General features: G+C 38.8%; 2 protein-coding genes across 17 annotated transcripts; one reads left to right on the forward strand and one right to left on the reverse strand.

Annotated features, from left to right (window-relative positions):
* The first annotated feature begins 8,656 nt into the window (after positions 1–8,656).
* On the forward strand, positions 8,657–23,908 carry HYLS1 (HYLS1 centriolar and ciliogenesis associated). Of its 16 annotated transcripts, none has more exons than XM_025893490.1 (4): positions 8,657–8,737; positions 14,182–14,231; positions 19,619–19,736; positions 22,617–23,908. In XM_025893490.1, exons 3-4 carry the CDS (start codon positions 19,723–19,725, stop codon positions 23,539–23,541), a joined length of 939 nt encoding a protein of 312 aa, XP_025749275.1. In that variant the 5' UTR covers positions 8,657–8,737; positions 14,182–14,231; positions 19,619–19,722; the 3' UTR covers positions 23,542–23,908. The 16 variants fall into 16 exon arrangements, 14 of the variants coding, with proteins under 14 accessions (XP_025749275.1, XP_025749277.1, XP_025749271.1 ...); XR_012381547.1 differs by lacking the exons at positions 8,657–8,737; positions 22,617–23,908 and adding exons at positions 10,869–10,957; positions 20,449–21,039; XM_025893487.2 differs by lacking the exon at positions 8,657–8,737 and adding an exon at positions 10,879–10,957.
* On the reverse strand, positions 16,143–26,046 carry PUS3 (pseudouridine synthase 3). Its single transcript, XM_025893483.2, has 5 exons — positions 25,943–26,046; positions 18,689–19,113; positions 18,011–18,576; positions 16,930–17,120; positions 16,143–16,786 (listed from the first exon to the last, which is right to left on the reverse strand). The coding sequence occupies exons 2-5, from the start codon at positions 19,061–19,063 to the stop codon at positions 16,476–16,478; spliced, it is 1,443 nt and encodes a 480-aa protein (XP_025749268.1). The 5' UTR covers positions 19,064–19,113; positions 25,943–26,046; the 3' UTR covers positions 16,143–16,475.
* Positions 26,047–26,657: the final 611 nt, after the last annotated feature.

The raw sequence follows: 26,657 nt of genomic DNA on the forward strand, positions 1-26,657 counted from the left end.
TAAATATAAGTTGTTTTATGTAAGCCTCATAGTAACAGTAAACACAAAGTAAAAACATATAGTAGATACACAAAAGATAAAGATAAAGGAAACTGAGCATGCCAGTACAGAAAATCATCAAAGTACAAAGGAAGAAAGCAAAAGAGGAAGAAAGGAACAAAGGGATTACAAAATAGCCAGAAAACAATTAAAAAATGGAAATCAGTACATAACTGTCAATAATTATTTTAAATGTGAATGGACTTAATTCTCTAATCAAAAGACACAGATTGATTGAATAGATTTAAAAAAAAAGCCTATATGCTGCCCAGAAAAGCTCACTTCAGGTAAGAACACACACAGACTAAAAATAAAGGGATGGAAAAAGCTATCCCATGCAAACAAAATGAAAAGAAAGTTTGGGTAACTAAACATATCAGAAAAACAGATTTTGAACAGCCAGACTACAGGGACACCTGGTGGCTCAGTTGGTTAAGCATCTGCCTTCGGCTCAGGTCATGATCCCAGAGTCCTGGGATCAAGCCCCTCATCAGGCTCCCTACTCAGCAGGGAGGCTGCTTCTCCCTCTGCCTGCTACTCCCCCTGCTTATAGGTACACTCTCATTCTCTCTGATAAATAAATAAAATTAAAAAAAAAAGACAGACTGTATAAAAGACAAAGAAGGTCATTACATAATGGTAAAAGGCTCAATCCAACAAGAGGATATAACATTTGTAAATATTTATGCACTCAACATAGAAGCATCTAAATACATAAAGCAAACATTTACAGACCTAAAGGGAGAAACAGACACCAATACAATAATAAGTAATAAAGTAGGAGACTTTAATAAAAATAAAAAATAAATAAAGTAGGGGACTTTAACACTCTGCTTTCACCAAAGGATAGATCATCCAGACAGAAAATCAGTAAGTATACACTGGCCTCAAATGACACATTAGACCAGATGAATTTAAGACACATATACAGAACATTCCATCCAAAAGCCACACCCTTCTTAAGCACACACGGAACATTCTCCAAGATAGATCATAAGTTAGGACACAAAACAAGTCTTAATAAATTGAAGGAGACTGAAATCTCATCAAGCATCTCATCCAACTACAATGGTATGAAACTAGAAATCAATTACAAAAAGAAAACTGGAAAATTTACAAATATATAGAAATTAAACAACATGCTACTGAAGAGCTAACGAGTCAAAGAAGAAATCAAAACAGAAATCAAAAAATACCTTGAAACAAATGAAAATGGAAATACAACACACCAAAACTCGGGGGATGCAAAAGCAGTTCTAAGAGGGAAGTTTACAGAGATGAATGAAAGAAACAAGAACAATCTTAAATATACAACCTAACTTTATACCTAAAGAAACCAGAAAAAGAAGAAATGAAGCTCAAAATTAATAAAAGGAAGGAAACAGCAAAGATCAGAGTGGAAGTAAGTGAAATAGAGACTTAAAAGGCAATAAAAAAGATCAATGAGGAGCTCGGGTTTTTTTTTAAAGAAGCAAAATAGACAAACCTTCAGTTAGACTCAAGAAAAAAGAGGGAATGCAAACCGATAAATCACAATGGATTTCTAAAAATTGTTCATGTAATCTACATGAAGGCAGGAAAAACTAAAAGACAAATGAAAAACAAAAAAAATAGAAAACAAAATAAATTAAATGGCTGACTTAAAGCCTAAAATAACAATAATTATCTTAAATGTAAATGTTCTAAATACATCAATTAAGACACAGAATGGCAGAGTGGATTAACGAACATGATGCAATTCTATGTTATCTATAAGAAACTCACTCTAAATATAATATTAACAGTAAAAGGATGAAAAAGACATAGCATACAAATAATCAAAAGACAGCAGTTCTTAACAGTAGATAAAGTAGGCTTTGGGTCAAAGAAAATTACCAGAGACAGAGAGGAACATTCTATAAAAGGGCCAATCCATCAAGAAGGCAGAGCAATTCTAAATAAGCATACATCAAACAATAGAGTGACAAAATATGTAAAGCAAAAACTAATAGAACTGAAGGAATAGACAAATCCATAATTATAGCTGGAGACTTCAACATCTGTTTCTCAAAAATTGATAAAACTACACAAATATTTAGCAACACCACAATCAACCAAAAGAACCTAACTGACATTTACAGAACCCTTCAACCAATAGGAATTCAGGTCACAGAGAACATATACTAAGGTATACCACATCTGGGCCACAAACAAATCTAAACAATTTAAAAGACTTGAGCTCACACAAAGTGCATCCTCCAACAACAATGGAATCAAACCAGAAACTCATAACAAAAAGAAAATCTACAAACACTTGAAAACTAAACAACTATGAATAATCCACAGATCACATAAATAAGTAAATAATCCATGGATCAAAGAAGAAGTTTCAAGGGAAAAAATTTTAAATGCATTGAATTGAATGAAAACTAAAATATGTCAAAATCTGTAGAAAGGAGCTAATGCAGTGATCCTTTTATAGATCCTTTTATAACACTAAATGCATACATCTGAAAAGAGGAAAAGATATTAATACTCTAAGCTCCCATCTGAAGAACCTAGGAAAACAAGAGCAAATTAAACCCTAAGCAGAAGGAAGGAACTAGTAAGAGAAGAAATCAATGAAAATGAAACAGAAAAACAACTGAACAAAAAAAGAGCTGATTAAGGTCTATAAAATTTAGAAACCTCTAGTAAGACTGAAAAAGTAGAGAAATATATTTCCAGTAACAGATCAAGAGTCACATGCTTTACTGACTGAGCCCGCCAGGCGGCGCTATTTCCAGTATCAGGAACGAAGCATGAGCTATCACTGCAGACCTTGCTGATATAAAAAAGATAAAAAGGTAATACTATAAACTACTCTATACAAATAAATTTGACAACTTAGACAAAATGGACCAATTTCTCAAAAATTAGAGACTACTTCAACTCACCCAATATGAAATTATTTTAATAGTTCTATAACCATTTAAAAAATTAAATTAGTAATCAAAACCTTCGCATCTTATTCTGTGAGGTCAGTACTACACTGATATTAAAACCAGACAAGGGCACCTGGGTGGCTCAGTCGTTAAGTGTCTGCCTTCAGCTTGGGTCCATGATCCCAGGGTCCTGGGATCGAGTCCCACATCGGGCTCCCTGCTCGGTGGGGTGCCTGCTGCTCCCTCTCCCACTCCCCCTGCTTGTGTTCCTGCTCTCGCTGTCTCTCTCTGTGTGTCAAATAAATAAATAAAATCTTTAAAGAAAAGAAAACCATTACAGACTTGTCAAATCATATGCTGTACACCTGAAACTAATGTTACATTGTGTGCTAACTGTACTTCCCTGAAAAATGTAATAAAATAAAAAGAAATTGGGCGCCTGGGTGGCTCAGTCGTTAAGCGTCTGCCTTCGGCTCAGGTCATGATCCCGGGGTCCTGGGATCGAGCCCTGCATCGGGCTCCCTGCTTCGCGGGAAGCCTGCTTCTCCCTCTCCGACTCCCCCTGCTTGTGTTCCCTCTCTCGCTGTGTCTCTCTCTGTCAAATAAATAAATAAAATCTTTAAAAAAAAAAATAAAATAAAATAAAAAGAAATTATTGACCACTATCTCACATGCACAGAAATACAAAAAAACTCTAACAGATATTAGCAAATAGAATCCAGTAATATATAAAAAGAATTATGCACCATGACCAAGTGGGGTTTATTCTGGGAAGCAAGACTGGTTCAACATTCAAAAACCAATCAATGTAATCTACCATATTAATGGATTAAAGAAGAAAGAAATCATATGATAATACCCATCAATTCAGAAAAAGCATTTAATAAAATTCAAAACCCATTCATGATTAAAAAAATAAACTCCCAGAAAAATAAAACTAGAGGGGACCTTCTTCAGCTTAATAAAGAGTAATCCAGGCGTCTGTTAAGCGTCTGCCTTTGGCTTGGGTCATGATCCCAGAGTCCTGGGATGGAGCCCCGCATGGGGCTCCCTACTCAGTGGGGAGCCTGCTTCTCCCTCTCCTTTTCCCACTCCCCCTGCTTGTGCATGCGCTTGTACTCTCTCTCTCTCTGGCATATGCATATAAATAAATAAATAAATAAAATCTTAAAAAAGAAAAAGAGTATCCCCCCACACACACAAAAAAAACCCCTACACATAATATTATGCTTAATGGTGAAAAACTGAATGCTCTCATCTTAAGATTGGGAACAAGGCAAGGATATTCTCTTTCACTACTCTTATCAATATAACGCTGGAAGTTCTACACAGTGCAATAACGCAAGAAAAGGAAGTAAATGGACTACAGATTGGAAAATAAGAAATAAAACTGTCCCTATTGGCAGATAATATGATTGTCCATGTAGAAATTCCCAAAGAATCTACCTAAATAAATAAATAACTAATAAGTAAATTTAGCAAGGCTGCAGATACAGGATAAATACATAAAAGTCTGTTGTATTTCCGTACACTAACAATGACTATGTGAATATCAAAATTTAAAACATAATACCATGTATCATTAAATAAAACAATGAAATACTAAGTTGTAAATCTAACAAAACACATTCAAGAATTATTTGCTGAAAACAAAATACTGATGAAAGAAAGCAAAGAAGATCTAAATAAACTGAAAACATACCATATTCATAGATTCAAAGATTCAAAACAGTAAAGATGTCAATACTTCCCAAATTGATATACAGATTTAGCACATTTCCTATCAAAATCTCAGAAAGATTTCTTGTAGCTATAGACTAGATTATTATAAGATTTATATAAAAAGCCAAACAAACTAGAATAGCCAGCTAGAACAATTTAAAAAAATAATAAGGCAGGAGGAACCTGATTTCAAGACTTATCACATAGTTACAGGAATGAAAACTGTAAGATACTGGTGGAGGGACAGACACAGAGATCAATAAAACAGAACAGAGATGCCAGAAAGAGACTAACATCATTATGACCAACTGATTTTTGACAAAAGGGCCAAATCAATTCAATGAAGGAAACCTTTTCAACAAATGATACTGGAATAACTGAACATTCATAGGAAAAATGAAATTCAACCTAAGTCTTAACACTTTATACAAAAATTAACTCAGAATGGATCAGAGATTTAAATATAAAAGGTAAAACTATAAAACTTTAAAAAATATTTGGGCTCTAGGGCTAGGAAAAGATTTTTTAGACTTGAAACTAAATGTATGATCCATAAAAGGGAAAATTGATAAAATGAACTCAATCAAAAGGTAAAACGTTTGCTTGGTGAAAGACCCTATTAAGGGGGTGAAAGACAAGCTACAGAGCAGAAGAATGTATTTGCAAACCACATGCAATTGACCCTGCAACAACAAAGGGGTTGGGGCACCAACTTCCCACACAGTCGATAATCTGCATGTAACCTTTGATTCCCCAAAACCTTAACTAGTAATAGCCTACTGTTGACCAGAAGCCTTACTGATAACATAAACCATTGACTAACACGTTTTGAACGTCATACGTATTATATACTGTAGTCTTACAATAAGGTAAGCTAAAGAAAAGAAAATATTAAGAAAATCATAAGGAAAATATATTTACAGTACTATATTTAGATTAAAAAAAAAAAACCCTACATTATCAGTTGGCCTGCACAGTCTAAATCTGTGTTATTCAAGGGTCAACTGTACTATATACTATCTATAATGCAGCCAGTTGTTATTTGGTAGACACTACACTAACATGCATTTTCCCACTTAATTTTCACAACAACCATATGAAAGAAGTCAGATTATCATCTCCATTTTAAAAGTGAGAAAACTGAATCAAAGAGAGGCTATATAACTTGCCCAAGTCACAAAACTAGGCAGTGGAAGAGTCAGAGTTTGAGCCCAAATAATAGGACCTCAGAGCCTACACTCTTAACTATTATGCCATATCCTTCCCTATCATTAAATGTGTTACTGAAGGAATCTAAAAATGAAATAATTAGGGCTGAACTAGTAATTAGTAGTAAAAAGGGAACGGAAGTGAGAGAGATGAGGCTTTAAAAGGAAATAAATGGCAGAACTTAATAACTGTAAGATATATGGGGATGAGAAAGCGTAAAAAATGATAATTTCTTAAGTGTTGGAAGCCTGGGGAAATGATGATACCACTGAAAGGAATATGAATATCATAAGGGTGAGTCCAGAGGGAAACGATGAATAGTATTTTAGATATGTTGTATTGGGAAGACAAAGATATTCATGTAGAAATCTCAGTACACAGCTAAGATACATTTTAGAAACCAGGAAAGAGGTAAGAGTTGGAAATAAAGATTTTGAAATTTTATCTCACATAAAATGAGTAGTGGAAGCAATAAAACTATTAAGCTCTTGGGGCACCTGGGTGGCTCAGCCAGTTAACCGTCCAACTCTTGATTTCAGCTCAGGTGATGCTCTCAGGGTTGTGAGCTGGAGCCCCACACTGGGCTCTGCACTCCCTGGGGAGTCTGCTTGAGATTCTCTCCTTCTCCCTCTGCCCCTCCCCCCACTCTGTCTCTCTCTCAAATAAATAAATAAATCTTAAAAAAAACAAACAAACTATGAAGCTCCCGAAGGGGGTGAAAAAGGACCATACTTTGGAAACCAGCAACGGTTGACAGTCAGAAGGGGAGAGGTGAGAGGGGAACCATGACAGGGTAGTCTCAGAGTTCACCAGATGAGTTTCAAGAAGAGAGTAGTCCGCCTTCTCCTTTCATTCCATATTCTGTCTTGGAGATCTCATTCCCACTCATTACTTAAATAACTACCCACCCACACACAAATATCACAAGGCCATACCTCGCATCTAACCTCTACACTCGGATTTCTAACTGCCTGATTTTACCTCCACCTGGATATCTCAAGGGCATCTCAAATTCACCATGTCCAAAATCTAACTCTGTCTCTCAAAATGTGGTCTTCTTCCAGTATTCCCTAGCTCAGAAAATGGCATCCAGTTGGAAAACCTAGAAACTTACAAATAATTCGTGACCGCTTTCGTACATCAACCCCAGCCAATTCATGGTCACGTCATTTAGGGTTTTATCCACTAAATCTCTCTATCTGTTCTCTCTTTGCTGTCTCTGGCTATTACCATCCTAGCCTAAGCCACAACCATCTACCGCCTAGAATACTGCAACTGCCTCCTATTTGGACTTCACATCATCTTGCCCACCTCAAATGCATTCTCCTCAATGCAGCCAAGATAAAATTTCAAATGCACACCTGGGTATGTCACATAACACTTCCCAATCTTCACTTTAGTGAGTTTCCATAGTTATTAGGACAGAGAGCAAAGTCTTTGTCTTGGCCTACGTGACCTACATAATCTGGCCCTTGCCTACCTCTCCAGTCTCATCTCTACCCTGTCTCTTTGCTGGTCTTTTTTCAATTTCTTGAATCTTCCAAGCTCCCACCCCCAATAGGCCTTTGCAAATGCTCTTCCCCCTGCCTAGAAATCTCCTTTCACCCCCATCTCTCCCCTCCACAACATTTCCCCTACTCATCCTTTAGCTCTTTGTTCAGTGGCACTATGTTAAATTTCCCCATTATTAGATGTTTTTATTAGACCATTTGCCTCTCCTTAGCACTGAACACAGTTGTAATTTTACAATAATTTGTGATTGTTTGATGTCATTTTCCTCAATCCAACTGGAAGCTTCATAAAGGAGGGGGATCATGTCTTTTTATGTATCATCAAATCACTAAGATATTGCATAGTATCTAACACAGGTATTGTGAAACCAAATAAAGGATACCTCATTTAAAATGGAGCTGAGGGGCCAGAAAGGAAAGGTCTCGTGTCCTACCACTACTCACTGTCAACTGTAGATCCCCAACAAGAAGAGATGTGTCTTGCATTCCCAACAAGAAGCCTATATTTGATTACACCAGAAAGATGAAGGAGGCTTTTCCTACAAGCCTTGGCAACAGCCTGGCCAATGAGAGACTATCACAACTCAGCCAATGAAAATCCACAATACTTCAAATTCCCAGTTTATCCCAATAAACTTTTTGCTTAAAACAGCCCCTCCCAACTTCCTCCTTTTCTTTATAAAAAGAACATTCCTCTCCTTTGTTCTTTGTACTTGCCCATCATTTTGCTATACCTTGCATGTCCCAAGTTGCAATCCCCAGCTATTCCCAAATAAACATGTTTTTGCTGGCAAAATAACTGACAGTTTTACTTTTAAGGTCAACAGTGTTCAATAAATATTTACTGAATAAATTATCAAACACTCTCAAAAAAAAAAATAATAAAAGAGGATGGGAACCGAGCAAAAATACTGGAGATGACCCTTAGGAAGATACTTAGCAACATCTGAGAGTACAGTTTGAATATACTGATGAGGGTGGAACAACAGCAATGAATATAGAGCAAGGACAAGTGTGGGGGGAGGGGTAGCAGCATCCAAAGAGCTGTTTTCATTTTGCTTTTCCTTAGGCCAGTGTTGTTCTATTTCCAAGACTAAAAGAAAAATGAATTGCAAATGTCAGAGACAGGAGATAAAGAGTCAGATAAGAGAGGGCTACTTTGAAGGAGTTGGAAAATGTCAGCAAAGGGGTGAGGTAAGCAAACATATCATAAAGGGGGGATTAACTTAAGCATGACAATATAACCAGCTGAAAGTAATATTTCAACACAAAGATAAAGATGCTGCTGGGTTAATAAACAGCTAAACCTAAGCAGGGAAAGCATCTGAAAGAGAGCTGAGCTATAACCAAGAGGTAAGGAAACCATATTAAACTGCATTAATCAGCAAAATCCAGATTATGGGAAACTCCACAGGACCAACAACATGGTTCCTTCAACAAAATGCACAAGAAGAAAGTGGAGGAGGAACTTATAAAAGAAACTTAAAAGACTGATCAACCAATCACAACGTGTGTACTTGATCGGATCTTGGTTCAAACAAGCAAAGTAAAGGAAAAAAGGGGGGGGGGGAAGGTAGAAAATTAAACACTGGCTATTTGATGATATTAAGGAAATACCTTAGATATTTTAGGTGTGATAATAGTATTGTGGTTATGCTTTTAAAAAGTCCTTTTTTAAAGAAATCATACAGTAATATTTATAGATTTCAGATGCCTGATACTTGCTTCAAAATAATACAAGAGGAGGTATGTGGATAGTGATGTAGAAGCAACAAGATTGATCATGAGTTAATAATTATTGGAACTAGGCACTAGGTTCATGGGGCTTCCTTATATACAACTTTTTTAGGTGTCTGGAAATTTCCTTAATGTTTTTAAGGATGCAATTTGGTTTTCAAGAATAGGATTTTTTTTCCCATATACTCTTATTTTAGATGGCCTTGGTTAAGGTTTCTTGACCTAGGTTCAATGGATTGCAGAGAATCATGAAGATTATTAAATCACAGCTAGGCAAATTTGGAGCATGAAGTGATCCACCAAAAAACAAGAATTGAGTTGAACAAAAGATAGCACTTGAAATATGACAGGAGTTAGATCCTTCAGGTTGTTATCGATTAAAGGTTTTCAAAGATCAAACTTTATCATAAAGGATAACAAGAAAATAACTGGGGGTGGAAATAAGGAGCACGTTGAATGATCAAAGCAGTAGGTAAGAAAAATGACTGCTCTTGTTTCTACAAATTGGGAAAATTTTGTCAAAGAAAAAGTCATACAGGTATAAGATGACCAAACTAGAACAAGGGACATTTGCTCATGAGGAAAGAAAAGAATGTGTGGCACTAAAGTAGTGTTGTTAGTGGAGATCTAGGCGTAAGGGTCATTCAAATCTTTACAACCTATTTTGTGCCATCTTTTTTATTCCTTTTTCTTCCCCCACAACAAATCCAAAGTGACTTAGAGGTCGTCCAAAGGCCCCGAGACTAAGGGGAAAAGTGTTTGGAGAAAAAGGATTAAATATTATACTCTCCCTCTCATTGAATCCTGGATTTAAGAAATAATATAAATTTGTCAACCAGCACCTGCCTATCTGTGTGAAGTGAGATACAGAACGCTCAGACGGGGGAGGACCAATTGTTTAGCTATGTTGCAGGACAGTGACTAGAATACTGAGTCCTGGGGACCTCTACGCATTTTCTTTTCTAGGTCTCATCCTCAGCGATTCCCAAAACGGGTACATATACCAAAAAATTTTTTTGTTCTTTAAAGAGTGAGATATGGAAAGGGGGGTAGACGGGAGCATTCTGGAGGAAAGCCGCGAGTGCTGTTCTAGCAAAGAAGTCAGTGTGGCTGGGGCACGGGTGCAGAGGGACGTCGAGAGGTGCAGAGGGACAGGAGACACAGCAGGGGGTCAAACAGCCTTGTGAGCCACGGAAAGGGCTCAATGCGCGCCTCGGTTTTTAAACAGAACCTGTGTGGGTCAGACCCCAGGTGGATCTGCTAAAGAGGCGGACCGCTGGAGATGGCTCCAGCTGAGCTCCAAGAGCCTTCCCTTCCGACGCCACCCACCCCCTCAGCCGCCTGGAGTTGGGAAGGGTGGAGACGCAGTCCACTCAGGTGGACTGAACGCTAAGGCGCCCCTGCCAAAACCCAGCTAACTAGCGTTAAATAAGTTTAAGGCGTCCCCTCCTTCCCTACCCGTGCGCCTGAAGGCGACGCAGATACGGTTCCGGGTAACGCGCCGGTGCAAGGCGGGGTTGGAGCACTTCCGAATCCATGCCTCAAATCCCGGGCTTTCTCCCGCCTGTGGGAGAAGGCCAAGAGAAAATGAGCACCAATCAGAATGTAGACGTGGAAGACGCTCTCCCTCAGAGCCAATAGGAGGGCTGGAGGGCGGTGCCGAGGGCTCGGGTTCGCTCTTCTGGTTTAAACCGCGGCTGCCGGGCGGTTAACTGCGGCCTCGGCGCGTGGGCGGGCTGTGCGCCTGCGCGAGCTACCGGACGCTAACGGAACCGTGCGTAGCTGCGCTAGCCGAGCGGTTGGACTCGGTGCCGCGAGCGGACCTCGGCGGGGCGGGTAAGCGGACAGGGGCTGGAATAGGGGGCGCACGGGCCCAGGAGGGCCGGCTGCCCGCTGCTGTGGAGAGGTCGGGTTTTGAACAGGGCGGAATGGGAGTTCCCCCCGCCCGGCGCGGCTGAAACGCCCGAGATCCTGCTGAACCCAGGTTTACTGCTCCCCAAGGCAGGTGTAAGCTCTGTCGTGCTGTGCCCTTGGAGTGCCTGCGTCCCTAGAGGTCACTGTGGGCGCCCGCGGCGCGTCCGGCGTCCACTGCCTGCCTGGTGGCTGCAGCGGTGGGCACGTCCCTGGCCCAGAGGGTGGCGGGGGCGGTGCCGCCGAGGGAGCCGGGTTCCCGGGAGGCCGCGAGCATCCGAGGCGACAACCACGCCCGGGGCCAGGTGGGCACACGATTGTCTTTGTTGTCGTGCGGGGACCAGAGTCTTCCCAACCCCTGGTTACGCCCTTTGTGAACTTCTGGGTGTAACCGTGCGTGCACCTCTCTTCCTAATGAGTTAGGATAGCGTGGAAAATCTAAGAACTCTATAGTCCTACCCCAGATGAAAATACACCTTTTTTCTGACTATAAAGTTATACAACCCCATTGTTTTTAGAAATAAATCCAATAAGTACGAACGTATAAAGAAAAAAAGGGAAGAAAATACTAGATATATTCCATCGGCCTCAGATAACCGTAAAAAAAGAAAACTTCATATTTGGGTTTCCTTCAGATATATTCGTTACGAGTATATATTTACATGATTATGCTTATAAAATATTTTTATATAATTGTCTATTTTGAATACAATAAAGCATATTCATTTTAAAAGCACATTGTGCCTTAGAATTTTCCGAACACGTGTCTGTCAAATACAGATATGCATTACCATTCTTAATGGATGTATGGTATTTCTTGCAGTTGCTGTACTGTACAGTATATTATTTAACCAATGCCCTAATGATGGACACCTGTTTTTCCAGTTTCTTCATCATAAAATAGCATGATGGTTGTTACATGTATGTATACATATTTGCATTCTTGTTCAGTTTATCTCCTTGGGGTAATTCTTGGAAGTGGATTATGGCTTAGAAATTGTGCAGTTTAAATTGTGATTCATAATGCTAAGCTGCCCTCTAGAAAAATTGATATCCTCCACCCACCCAGGCATACAGTGTAAGGGTGCTTTTTTCTCCACCCTCTAACTGGCACTGGATATTGAAAAATCTTACCAATCTAAAAGGGTATCTTAATGTGTTTGTGTTATTAATGAGATTAAACATCCTTTTCTATGTCTATTAGTCATTATTTCTTAAATAATCTGTAAATGATCTGTCTTTCCTCTATTCTGGTGTGTTTACCTTTTAATAGCTTTCTAAGAGGAATTTGAATTTGTCATTTTTAATCTGTTACAAGTGTTCCCCCCAGTTGGTTGTTTCTTTGGATTATGGTTGTCTTTTGTCAGTGTTTGTTTTGTTTTGTTCTAATGTTGTGGTTCTTTAAGCTGCATGCTTACCTCCCCAGAGTAGAGGAATTTGTTGTAACTCTGCAGTAGCCGCCCTGTAATGGTTAGAATCCAACTACTATCCCAGTTTAAAATCCTCCCCTTCCACCCTTGAAACCCTTTCACTTGCAACTACTAAGCCTGGGACACTGAGTTTCCCCAGATTGTTGAAGAGAAGGTACTGTTGGGTATTTTGGTCAATATTATCAGAATCTACAAAATATAAGCTGCTCTAGCTTCTATGTGAAAGTTTACCCCTAAGTAAAGGGAAAGGATTATCAGGTCTTTATAGAAAAAGAAAGAATGAACAGTTACCTGTGGGCCTTAGTAAAGTTTGTATTTTGTTATTTATAAATACCCATGTTCATACATTTAAGAAAAAGAATGGGAGTGTGCCATAATTTAAATGCAAAGAAGGGCGCCTGGGTGGCTCAGTTGGTTAAGCGACTGCCTTCGGCTCAGGTCATGATCCTGGAGTCCCTGGATCGAGTCCCGCATCGGGCTTCCTGCTCAGCAGGGAGTCTGCTTCTCCCTCTGACCCTCCCCCCATCTCATGTGCTTTCTCTCTCATTCTCTCTGTCTCTCAAATAAATAAATAAAATCTTTAAAAAAAATGCAAAGAAGATAACAGGTTAATCACTCTACAGTATAGTACATATGCCATAAAAAAATCTCTTTGGGCTTTTAGTGTTGGAGATCCTCCTAGCCCAGAGTCCTATTCCATTTCTATCCCTGCTTTATTATCTTTTTAATAGGTAGTTTTGTATTACATGAACATTGAAATAAATGGTGTAATACTTCTCACAAAGCACCATTTTATTTATATATATGTAGGTTACATATATATTACATGTTATATATTTATATATAACATGTATAATCTCATTTAAACCTCACCACCTATTGGAATAATTCCATTTTCCCAGAGAAGAAAGGAAGATCTAAGGCCTATTTCTAACAGTTATTAGTCCCTACCTTGAGTCAGAAGCTGAAATTTATAACAAATATTCCCTCAGATAACTTAGGTACTTTTGCAAAGTTACATTTTGGGATTCATCATTGCTTCATCTATGACGATTGTCCTGAGTTTATCTATAGTAACATGTTATCAAAAAATATTATCACTAAATACTTATTCTACTAGATTTGATAGTATAGTCTTGTTAACCTTGAAAGGATTTTACTTAAGATATAAGACCTTGATATAACTCCTTTGCTTCTATAGAATCTCCAAAGCATGGCTTTTTAGTTAGTGTTTTTTTGTCCCATGTATCATTTCTTTAGAGTTGATGTTTTTTATTTTTAATTTTTTTTTTTAAGATTTTATTCATTTGACAGCACAAGCAAGGGGAGTGGCAGGCAGAGGGAGAGGGAGAAGCAGGCTGCCCGACGTCGAGCTCGATCCCAGGACCCCAGGATCATGACAGGAGCTGAAGGCAGTCGCCCGACCGGCTGAGCCACCCAGGCGCCCTTACAGTTGATGTTTTTAAAATAGTGATTTCAGGGGCGCCTGGGTGGCTCAGTCGTTAAGCGTCTGCCTTCAGCTCAGGTCATGATCCCAGAGTTCTGGGATCGAGCCCCGCATCATCGGGCTCTCTGCTCAGCGGGAAGCCTGCTTCTCCCTGTCCCACTGCCCCTATTGTGCTCTCTCTCTGTCAAATAAATAAATAAAATCTTAATAAATAAATAAATAAATAAATAAATAAATAAATGGGGATTTCATAAACGCTGTTCTCGTTCCAGGTTTTTCTTTAATTCAAAAACTAATGGCAGTGGAGGTACACTGAAATAAGGTAGGAAGTTGAAAAAAATGAAGTGTTTTGGTTTGTCCTTACATCAAAATAAAGGAGAAAGCAATACTTTAAGAACATTCAAGGCATTATGAAATGTTGGCAAATCAGGTTCCAAAAACCAATGACCTGATTCAAAATCCAGATGACCTGGATTGTGCAATTGGCTAGTAAGAATAAACCTTAAGTTATTTTGTACCACAATTTTTCCATCTCTAAAATGAGGATCTTTTCCAGTTCCTACTCTGCTAGAATGTAAAAGCTATTATGTGTCTTCTTTAGTACTACAAGGTCACTTGACTTTAACTTACACTATTTTACATCCTAAACCTGGAACTTTTTCAGTTAAGTCTTGTTTCCGTGGCCCACCCACTACTAAGCTTCTGTGGCATTTACACAGTCTCAGTTTACTCTATATGTTAATATTGTTTGTAATTATCTCGTATGTTGTCTTAGCCAGCAGCTTGAGAATATAAACCATATTTGTATCCCTATGGTTTTGAACCTAAGTAGGAACAAACTGTTTGTTGATGGGTAAGTAAAACTTTGAATCTCGAACATACAGTATAATTATTTCATAAATGTACAGAAGTATTACACTCTGCAGTGATGAAAATTGTTATTGAGGCAGAACGTCTGAGTTCATTTGATGTTTATTATTTTAATGGCTATAAGAGCTAATGTATCATTTTAAAAGAACTTTGAACTCTTTTGAGTAAATATTGGGGTTAATAATATTTTGAGGATTACTTCTCATCTTTGAGAATAAAGCCCCACCTTATTTTCCTGACCGTTGTGTCTCAGATGTGCTTAAGTCTGAAACCTAGGTGTTATCGTGAAAGCCTCCCTACTTTTGAACCTCTCGTTCACTCAACCATAAAACCCTGTTGCTTCTCCTTTCTTAATTTCAAATTCATCTACTTCTTTCCATCCCTCTTACTACAAATCTAGTCTAGGCCATTATCATCTAATTCTTTGATTACTCTAACAGCCTCCTAACTGGTCCCACTGTCTTGCCCTCTTCCAATCCACACCAGAGCAGTATTTTTGCTACACAGTCCTGGCTTGTTTTTTTTTTTTTTTTTTCCAGTTGGCCCTCCAAATAAAAATTAAACCTTTTTTAGGAAGGCCTACATGACTCTACAAACATGATCCTTGGTTCCTTTTCTAAACTATGCTCTTGTCAGTGTCAAGCTGTACTCCTGTATTTACAGTTACCTGCAGGTAAATCTCTCAAGCTTTATACAAACTGCATCTTCTGCCTCGGACACACTTAAAGTTCTGCTTCTTTATCCCCACTTTGACGGGCTCCTACTTGTTCTGCAAGATTTAGCTTGGAAATCTCTTTATAAGAATTCTCCTACACCACTACATCAGGGGGTGGTAAACTCCATGGCCTATTTTTATATGGCCCCTGAACTAAGCTAAGAATGTTTTTTTACATATGTAAAAATGTTGTGAAGAAGAAAAAGATGGGGGCACCTGGGTGGCTCAGTCAGTTAAGCATCTGCCTACAGCTCAGGTCATGATCCAGGGTCCTAGGATCCGAGTTCCCAAATCGGGCTCCCTGCTCAAGGGGAGTCTGCTTCCCCCTCTCCCCCTTCCAGCTGCTTGTGCTCTCTCTCTCAAATAAATAAAATCTATATAAAAATTAAAAAAAAAGACTGTGTAACCAAGACCATTTGTGGCTCACAGCACTAGACTGATAAGCTTTGTAAGAGATGCTGTGCTTTTATTCAGTTAGGTCACTTTCAGGTAGTGTGCCTTTCGTAAACTAATGTACGAAATATTTAACTGACTAAATTTCTTATTTGTAATTTCTCTTAAAAAATAAGACACTCAGGCAAAGCTCTTTGGAGAATTCAGATGAGTAATGAATATTTCATTTGCTTTTTAAAAAGACAGCATAACAGATTAGACACTTGCAGAAGCAGGCTTTAATGAATTTGAACACAAGGCACAGGTTTCCATGTGTATGTAAACTCCTCTCCATTTCACAATTGCTTTTTGCTGCTTCTATCTCTTAATCCTTCTGGGGAAAGAATGAGAATGTTTGAACTCTTTTTCAAGCTAGAACTTCCTTTATAGGGCTTAATGGTCTTTGGGTTTGGGAGGGGGTGTTTTGTTTTTTTTTTTTCAAAGAACTGATCATCTGAATTTTAGGACTTCTTGAAGTACATATTATCTTGTATTTCTTTTCTATTCACCTACCACTAGCTAGTTGTTGCCTCCTAGATCCTGTTATGGTTAACTGATGCTTTTAATTTCTGTATCAACACAGACTCTCTTTGTTGGTTTCTCCAAAAGAGTATTTTCTTCCTCCATTGTATCATTACAGTCCCTTTTGGCTTTTGTTTCTTCCTCATGGAATAAATGTGGGTGCTCAATGCGTCCCCTACGTACAAAATGCTGGATCCGGGTTTCTAATCCTTGGCATTTGGGACGATCCATTAGGGGTTTATATGTGCGCATTTTCACTCCTTCTACAAAGGCACTGGTCTGCTTTATGACAGAGGGCTTAACATTTCTCCATTCTATCACTCCATCCATCTTTGGTCCTATAATATATACAATCAGATATTACACGGATGCTTTACCACAATAGAATCACCTCCAAACTTTATATAAATCTACCTCTCCCCATGCCCCACATAACTTTGGTTCTAGTAAATAACTGTATCCTAGGATTTTCCTGTCATACCTGTCCCACAGGGTACTGCAATGGAGTCCAGTCCTTGTAGCATGCTATACAACATGTGTGTTTTAACAGCATGATTAGCCCATAGTTGTTGTAGATGGGTAACATTGAACTCCTGAACCTCCCGGTCATAAATCCACTTAATATTTTCAAACTTACAATCATACAAGACTAGAGGAAATTCTACGGCCATACTAGAGAGAAAAAGAGACAAGAAACAGTATGAAAATACACAGCAGCCATCCAACAACCTTGTATTTTAAGATGGGGGAGGGTAGGTAATCGGGTTAAAAGAAGGGGAAAAACTTTGTCAGTATTGATAACAGATTAAGGAAATAAAAAGACGATCCCTAACCTTGAACAACTTTATAATTAAAAGCAAAAAAAATCAAACCATGGATCACCCAGTTAGGCTTGATCTATATTAGGGTAAATTTCAGTGGTAACAGGTCACCTGGAAGTGAGCTGACTTGTCTCAACCATAATGCTATAAAATGATTTTTATATTTTTCCAAACTTGTTAATTTTGTATGGTATGAAGTAAAAAGTAGATCTCATTGCTTAGGAATGAATTGTTGGCTTATCTGACCTCAGCCTCCTCTCAAAAGAAAAGTCTGACTATTCTTCCCATCTTTCCTACCATTTTAGACACTGAAAATTAGGAAAAATTCAAAAGTACAATAGTATCACTACCCAATAATATAAAACAAGGAAGATTTAATATGAATAGTTTGCTCACTTTTAAACTTCACCTAACAGAACCTAACAATAATACCTCTCAACATAAATTCAGGGGAAAAAAAATTTAGAAATGAAGGTTATTTTATTTAAGGGGCCTGGTCCAAACACCTGTTTCTTACTAATGGGACAGAACAAGAGAAGAAAAAGATAGCCCTCCTGTGTGTTCATAACATTCTACAAGATAGATTAAATTCTTCATGAAGACAAAATAAGTGACCTAGTTAATCAGACAACTGTTGGGAGAGGAAGATATGTTAACCTTCAATCATTTAAAATATTTAATATATTTAAAAATATTCTAAAGGCAACACTTGTTTTTTTGTTTGTTTCGTTTTTAACTTACCTGTACTGAGGTTTCTGTGGGTTTTTCTCTATGTTCAGCAGCTCATCAATAATCTCTGGCTTCTCCATTCCTTGGCCAATCAGAAAAAGGATAGCCATCATACAGCGGACTTGATGATAAAGGAATGCCTGCCCAGTCACTTCAAACTGACATAACTGGAAAGGTTCTTGCCATCTCTCATTATCCAGGCTCTGGCCCACCAGCTGTACTTGAGCAGACAGAATAGTCCTCTGAAAATTAATGACTCCATTGGCTACATCCATTTTACATAAGTTCCTAAAATCATGTGTGCCAACATACTTCTGAGCTGCATAGTTCATGGTTACAATGTCTAAATCAGCACGAGGGAAAAAATAGCGGTAAGTCCGCTCCAGACAGCTGAATCTAGCACTGAAGCTGGGTTCCACAGGGGCCCAGGCCAGTACACGGATGTCTGGGGGGAGTACCCGATTGAGAATGTGGGTATAGCGAATCTCTTTAGCAGCATCGTTGATTTCATCTTTTACATTAAAACCCTCTGAAGTCCTGCCCTTCAGAAAGTGAGAACGAAGGTCAAGAGAAATCACCTGTAGAATTAAAAAGAGATGTTTGTGTTGGAGACACAATCTGAACTCTTAATATGTACACCTAGAAGATGTTGGTATTGCTTACTTTGAGAAAGAGTATAGTGGCCCTTACCTGTCCAAAGGCACTAACTCCTTTGTCTGTTCGCCCACACCGGTGATAGTTGGATGTCTGTCTGCTTTCTACTAGTCGAGTCTTGGTTAGAGCCTCAAACAGTTTCTCTTCAATTGTATTGTTTGTGTTTTCCTGACTGGCAAAGCCCTGGTATCCCCAGCCCAGATAGGCTATCTTTAGGGCTACATGTCTTCGACCATGAGCACTGAAATCAAATGCACGCTTAGCTTTTCCAGCTCCTAAAGAATTTTCTCTAACGTGCGAGTTTTTGTTGTTGGCCTGTTCTTTTTTAAGTCTTTGTACCTCCTGCTCCAGTTCTTGTACTCTTTTTAGGAGTTTCTCAGTCTGGATTCTATCTATGTCATTTTCAGCCATGATAAGACAACCAACCCCAGGAATAAAGGAATCATATAGGTCCACTTGACCTGAAAAGAGAGTAAAAGGATAAAAGTTTCAATGTGGATTACTTTGGTGATGTCAGTGTCATTCCATTATGTGCAAATAATACCTAAGATTTAATTTAATGCCTAAAGGATATATTTTGCTTCTGTCCAGGGAGACAAGCATTAGCCTAATTGTTATGGGTTGATCATCCACAGATACTCTTCTTTTCCATCCTGTCTGGCCAGTTCACAGGGGAAGAGGAGGGGGGAATAAGAAAGAGCTAGTATCGTTAAAGTTTAATCAGGGAAAATGTAGATCCCGTTTCTCTCTTTTTCATTAGCTGAGATTATTTAAGGACTGATGTTACTGATATTTCTTCATTAAAACATTTCCTTTTGACTTTTCATTACACTTGTCCAATCTTTTTAATCATAAAATCTGTTCATATAGAATATATGTGTCTATTTTTTTTCTAATTTTCCAATATTTCAGATAAAATTAGTGGCTTGTATGTTCGAACATGTAACACTCAGCTCTGTCTTAAAGGTGCTACAGTGGAGACTAGCCTGATTGATGAAACTTATCAATGATTGTACTTCATATTGGATATAGAGCCTGAAGTCGAGATTTTCCCAATATAAGCAGTTTTGATGGCAGAAAAAAGGTAATTAAGCATCATGATCCTTTTTTTAAGTCAAATTTATGTTCTGTTACCTCCAGCAGTTAGAAAAGTCAGTCAGGAAAATGTAATTAAGATGTTGAAATTCCTGTAGTACAAATGTACTACATCCTTAAAATTGGGACAGTGCTAGACAATCTATGACTGACAGTCACTTTAGTTATGGATTATCTCCAAATCTCTTCTAAGGCCATGTTATCTAATTCTTGGTAGCTCATTTAGTTTTTAGCCTTTGAGAGTTTCTTATATCTATGATAGATTAAAAGTTTAAATACAAAAAAAATGAAACTATAAAAGTACTAGAAGAAAACCTTTTTTATAGTCTTGGAATGGGAAGGGCATTTCTAAGTAAGATCTGTAGAATCGCAGAAACTGTAGAAAACCAAAATTGTGACTACCTGAAATTGAAAGTTGTACCAGCAAAAAATAAAATCAGAAGGTAAACAACAAACTTGGAAGAAAAATAATTATGGCAAAGGGCTAATTTGCTTAATTAAGAAGTATTTTATGAATATATACATTAGTTTTAATTTAAGGATCAAAAAGTCCAACAACCTGAGAGGTAAATGGGAAAGGAAAAGCATTTCATACAAAAAGGGGGGGAAAAAAGCTTATAAAAATATATGAAAAGTTGTTCAGGTGTACTCAACTTAAATGCCATTCATATGAGAACTATTTTTTACCAAACTGACTGCAGAGAAGGTTCGATAGTGCACCACTTTGGAGAGGGAATGAAGAAAAAACAGGCTCTGGAAGATGCCATCAGTACAGCTTCTTCAGAGGGCATTTGACAACAGCCAGCAAATTGAGCACACACATCTTTTGACCCACCTACTCCATTTCTAGAAATTTTACACATACACTTGCACAAGTATGAAAAAACTTAAGAAATACTCATTGTAACATTCGTTTTAACAATCTGTAAGCTAAATTAAATCAGGGACTGAATGAATAAATGGTGGTATATCCATACGTCAGAATTCTGTGCAACTTTAAACAAAATGAAGGAAGTCTACATGTCCTGATAGAGCTGGATCACCAAGACTGTCTTTAAGGTTCAGAAGAGTTGTATAATATGCTCCTTTATGGTGTAAAAATGTACATGTGAGGGGTGCCTGGGTGGCTCAGTTGTTAAGCGTCTGCCTTCGGCTCAGGTCATGATCCCAGAGTCCTGGGATCGAGCCCCACATTGGGCTCCCTGCTCCGCGGGAAGCCTGCTTCTCCCTCTCTCCCTGCTTGTGTTCCCTCTCTCGCTGTGTCTCTGTCGAATAAATAAACAAAATCTTAATGTACATGTGAATATGGAAAGATTTTTACTAGAGAAAGCATAAGAAACTGCCTTTGAGAGTGAGACTTGGGAAGGGGAAGGGAGATCCTTACTTAAATTACATGTGCAGGACAGCATAGGAAAATAAAGTCTGTGGTATTGTAATAATAGCGTTTTTTGGTGACAGATTGCAGCTATACTTGTGAGCTTAGCATAATCTTGTCAGATGTACACCTGAAACTAATGTAACATTGTATGTCAACTATATTTTATTTTTAAAAAATTACCATGTGCATGTACTAGTTTTTCAGTTTAAAAAGAAAAATTACAGGGTATAAAAATCCTTTAAAAACAATAACAAAAAAGAAAAATTGTAGGGATATAGGAAACAGTGGGCAGTAGTTATCTATCCTAGATCCAGTAAGGAAACTAGCACCGGTATTTGGTTGATTTGGGTTCTAAAATTTATTTCAGTGACAGGGTACCGGGATGAACAGATTTAGCCTGGCAACTGAAGACGTATTAAAATTACTTAAACATAGAGGGGCAACTGGGTGGCTCAGTTGGTTAAGCATCCTACTCTTGATTTTGGCTCAGGTCATGATGTCATGGGTTGTGAGATCAAGCCCCATGTTGAGCTCCATGCTCAGCGCAGAGTCTGCTTGTCCCTCTCCCTCCTCCCTTCCACTTGTGAGTGCGTGCGTGGGTGCTATCTCTCAAATAAATAAAATCTTTAACAAAAAATTTCTTAAGCATAGGAGTGTTTATATGTATATCACTGCTTTTGTGATGGTTTTGGATTATGTCACTCATAGTCAAAAGGACTCTGAAGCCAGACTGCCTGAGTTAGACTTCCAACTCCACCTCTTACTAGCTGTGTAACCTTGTGCTATTTAACCTCTTTATGCCCCATGTTACTCATCTTTTGAAAGTAGATAATAAGAGCACCAGTTCCTCACCGGTGAGGATTACATAAATTAATAAATGTTAAGCACATAGAACAGTGCTGGATATATAAAGTGTCCCCCTAAGTGTAAGCTGTATAATGTCTATTAAGCATTATGCCCCATATCATGTCGCAAGTTTTGTTTTTTGTTTTCTTTAAGATTTTATTGAGAGAGAGAGAGAAAGAAGAGCGTGAGGAGGGAGGTGGTTACGGAGATAGAGAATCTCAAGCTGACTCTGCAGACACAGGGCCTGATCTCAAGACCCATGAGGTCATGACCTGAGCCAAAACCCAGGAGTCAAACACTTAACCAGTTGAGCCACCCAGGTGCCCCAAGTCACAAGCTTCTATAATGCCAGAACTCACCTGTCCTGTCCTTGGAGCCACTAAAGGTAGCAGGAACTGCCAGGCATTAGAAAGTGGGAGCAAATAAGAAGAGAGTGGAAATGAAAGCAGATGATGGCTTCTGTGGAGCTGAGTTAATGCTCCTCCAAACTGCTACCATATGACCCTGTACTATAATCTATATTTTATAACTATTAGTTTATGATTGCCTTAGCCATTCTTTCTTCATCTGACTACAATAAAATAGGGAATTAATAATTTAAGAACTGGGAATTACCAGAAATCTGATCAGTATTTTTTCTTGCAGAAGGTCCTACAGTGGAGGGGAAGCAATGGAGGAACTCATGGGACCCAATGTACAAAAATGGGCCAATGTAGATCCAGAAGAACGAATGTTGGCAGCCGCTACAGCTTTTACTAATATCTGTGCAGGGCAGGGTGAGGGAGATGTCAGGAGAGATGCCCAGCCTATCCAGTATGATCCCTACAGTAAAGCTTCAGTAACCGCAGGAAAGCGACCTACTCTTCCTGTGCAACTGCAGTACCCACATGTAGAAAGTAATGCAGCTTCAGAAACATTCTCCGAGGCCTCCCAAAGACTCCGAAAGCCAGTGATGAAGAGAAAGGTGTTGCGAAAGAAGCCAGATGGGGAAGTATTAGTGACCGATGAGTCGATTATCAGTGAATCAGAGTCTGGTACAGAGAATGATATGGATCTCTGGGACTTAAGACAAAGGCTCATGAGTCTACAGTTCCACGAAGATAGGGAATCCCCAGATGACATTTCACAAAAATTTAATTTACCACATGAATACCAAGGAATTTCTCAAGATCAGCTCATTTGCTATCTACGAAGAGAAGGAATGGGCCCTCCGGCTTATGAACAAGACCTGATTGTTGCCAGCCGACCCAAGTCCTTTATTCTCCCAAGGCTGGACCAGCTGAGCAGAAACCGGGGCAAGGTAGACCGGGTAGCCCGATATTTTGAGTACAAACGAGACTGGGACTCAATGAGGTTACCTGGTGAAGATCACAGAAAGGAATTACGCTGGGGTGTGCGAGAGCAGATGCTTTCTCGAGAACCCCAGTCCAAGCCTCAGCACATATATGTTCCAAACAATTACTTGGTGCCAACTGAGAAGAAAAGATCTGCCCTTCGCTGGGGTGTTCGCTGTGACCTTGCAAATGGTGTCATGCCCAGGAAGCTTCCCTTCCCTCTTTTTCCTTCTTAAATATTTTTTTTTAACGTCTTTTATGGGATTGTTTGGGGGTAACCTGGTTCTTTATCTCTGTCCTATTTAAATAGAAACAACTAACTTGAAAGCCCATGGAACATTATACAGTAAGGACTTCACCCATCATTGGTCTTTCCTAGGTGTGTACATTGGTATCAAATACCACTTCACTTCCAAATTACCACTCTCAAATCCACTAATTGCAAGAGAAGTCATGCCAAAGAAAGAAAAACGGACATAGTCTTTCCACTTTGTCAGCACCGTTTCTGTTCTCTACAGTTGTTAACCTTTGGCCAATGTGAGTTGCTGTTTTTAAAGTTGCTGGGCATTAAGCTTATTCATTAAAGAATTGGGATTTTGTGAACTTGATCTTATTTTTACTTACTAATACTTCGCAAAGTAAGATGATCTCAAAACTGGGTTATGACTCTGCCTCCAATCATTACTCCCCATCACACTCTCACCACTTAAATATTGAGAGCCAAAGGAAAGGAACAAAAAACTGTTTATGCACACAATCCTAAAGGAACAAAGAAAAGTAACATATCTCCATTACTAAAGGAACATAGTAAATCCAGAAAATTTAAATGTTTTTTAGTAGATAATAACAGTATTACATGACATACAGGATTCTAACCCAAGTTTTATTTCAGAATTACTTCAATAATTTATTGCCCTCCAGTTGTCACTTCTAGAATACCATGCTTTTTATAATTTGCCACTGAGATTTTCTTGGAGATGATGCCTGTCACTGAAAAAGAATTTACTAAATCTGGAACCAGATGTAGACACAAATACCAAAATGAACATGGCATATTTGGGTGCAGACCAAAACAGTAATTCTGTTCACCTTAAACTGGATCTATTCTTGATGCTTCTAATCCAGTGAGGATTATCTAAAATCTGGAGGTTGTGTTTTAGCATCTGAAGCCATTAGAGTGACAGCAGAAATAGTTTGCTTGTTGAAGGGAAAATAGCTATACAATGTAGAAATGAGTTACTTTGACCATTACTCTCTGCTAAAATATATCCTCTCCGTAATATTCAAGCTGCATCATTCATCCGGTTCCACTGTGAGACATTTATCAGGAAAGAAAGAATCAGTGACTCAAATATAGATGTAGGATCTGCTCACTGCAAATAAGTAAAAACTGCAAACTATCCAACAATAGTGAAATGATTCAATGGAGTATCAGTCATTGAAAATAATGGGAAGCTAATGAAAAAGTGCAAATTAAATGAAACAGGTTGTGAACTATACGATCACAGTCATGTGCACATACAAAGCACAAGGAAAAAATCAAAATGTAGTGGGATTAAAGGTTTTATGCTTTTAAAAAACTTAAAAACCACATGGCATTTTTATATGCAAATTACACCAAAGACTTAACTCCTTTAGATTATCTCAAAGCCCAATAATTACCAACGCAAGTTTCCAGAGATTACCTAGTTTAACCCTTTTTAACCAAAGAACTAGTTCAAAGGGTTTAAGAGGTAGTTAAGATTTGTGGCAAAAAGAGGACTTGAGCCCAAGACTCATGACCCAGTAGAGCTTCCTCCAGCACACCCTAAGCTGACCTAACGCTTGGAAAGGGGCTGCCAAATTACCACAACGAGGGAATTGGTGTGTGCGCTGAGCATCGACTGTAAACAAGCAGCTATCGCTAGAGTTTCAATACATTTTTAAAAATTTTTTATTTATTCATTTGAGACACAGAGATGGAGAGCGTGAGCAGGGAGAGAGGCAGAGGGAGCGAGAGAAGCAGGCTCCCCGCCGAGCCAGGAGCCCGATGTGGGGCTCGATCCTAAGACTCCTGGGACCATGACCCGAGCCGAAGGCAGACGCTTAACCATCTGAGCCACCCAGGCGCCCCTCAATACAGTTTTTGAAGTTAAAAGATTTAAATCTCAAAATATTTGTAACTAGTAGAGTAGGAGAACGCATTTTCCATGATAAACCTTATTTTAAAACAAAGAGGGAAGGAGGAGGAATAGCCATAAGGATCAGGAGACACGCACTATTTATCAGTAACAGTGAAAAGCAATCTCCTAATTTGAAAAAAGTCGCCTCGCCTCCCTCCCCACATACTACCGGAATCCTGACCTCTACCGGTATTTAGTTTTATGAGCAAACAATTGTGAGGCAGCCGACTTAACTACAAGTCCAAGGGCCCTCTAAGAATCGAATTGAAGTTTCTACTGCTGTGAGTTTCTGCCAGAAGCTGCAAAAAGCACCAGATGCAAAAACACGGTCCTAAGCAAGATCCCACTTCCACCCATCAATGCTTTGAAGATCAAGATACGGAAAAGGGGAAAAAAAGGTCCAGCTGTTTGTCCATTTATCCGTTCCTCTTTGTATAACCCAGAAAATAATTCATCCCCAAATCCCCTTCCTTACCTTCCGGTTGTCGACCACGCAGCTTTTAGCGAGACAGGAAGCCTGTCTCTTTGCGTCTTCCGCGCGCGCGCCCACAGTCTCATGGGAAATGTAGTCCACCCTTGTGGGAAATGTAGTGCCAAGAGACGGAGGTGTAGGCTTGACGCTGAAATCTGCCTAATATTTTCTAGTCTGGCCACCACTTCTCCACCTCCGACAAAGCAGAATCTGGGGCCTATAATAATACAAGAATAAAAGGATAAATTCTAGTGCGATAAAATAACGGAAAAGCAGTTTTTCAAATGTCTGCTATCCTTATGTGAAATTAGCATTAAAGAACCTGGACCGATTTTATACCTACTCAAGTTAGTAGAAAGTTATCATTGCGAGAGAAAAACATTTGCTGTTAGGATCCACATGTGAAGTTTGAAAAGGAATTTGATAACCTCAAAACAAACGATTGAGGTGCCTGGGAATGACCGAACACAGAGGGGGCGTCTTGCTTCAGCACCACGGAGAGATCATAACTAGGTTTTTGGTTTGTGGGTTTTTGCAGAGATGCTGATCTAAATCTCAAGATTCCAGTTAGAAAACTGAAAGAAATCTAGTTCTTCTGTCCAAATTTAACAATCAGTAGTACAAGGAATCTATGGCAGATTATGCAGATACGGGTAGGAGGTAGAGGTTGTACCGCAAGGAAAACCGTTATCTCAGGATTGCATTAGCAAAAGGGCAT

The sequence above is a fragment of the Callorhinus ursinus genome, unplaced genomic scaffold, assembly GCF_003265705.2.
Source record: "Callorhinus ursinus isolate GAN/ISIS: 27379988/994484 unplaced genomic scaffold, GSC_fseal_2.0 scaffold19, whole genome shotgun sequence".
NCBI classification, from domain to species: Eukaryota; Metazoa; Chordata; class Mammalia; order Carnivora; family Otariidae; genus Callorhinus; species Callorhinus ursinus.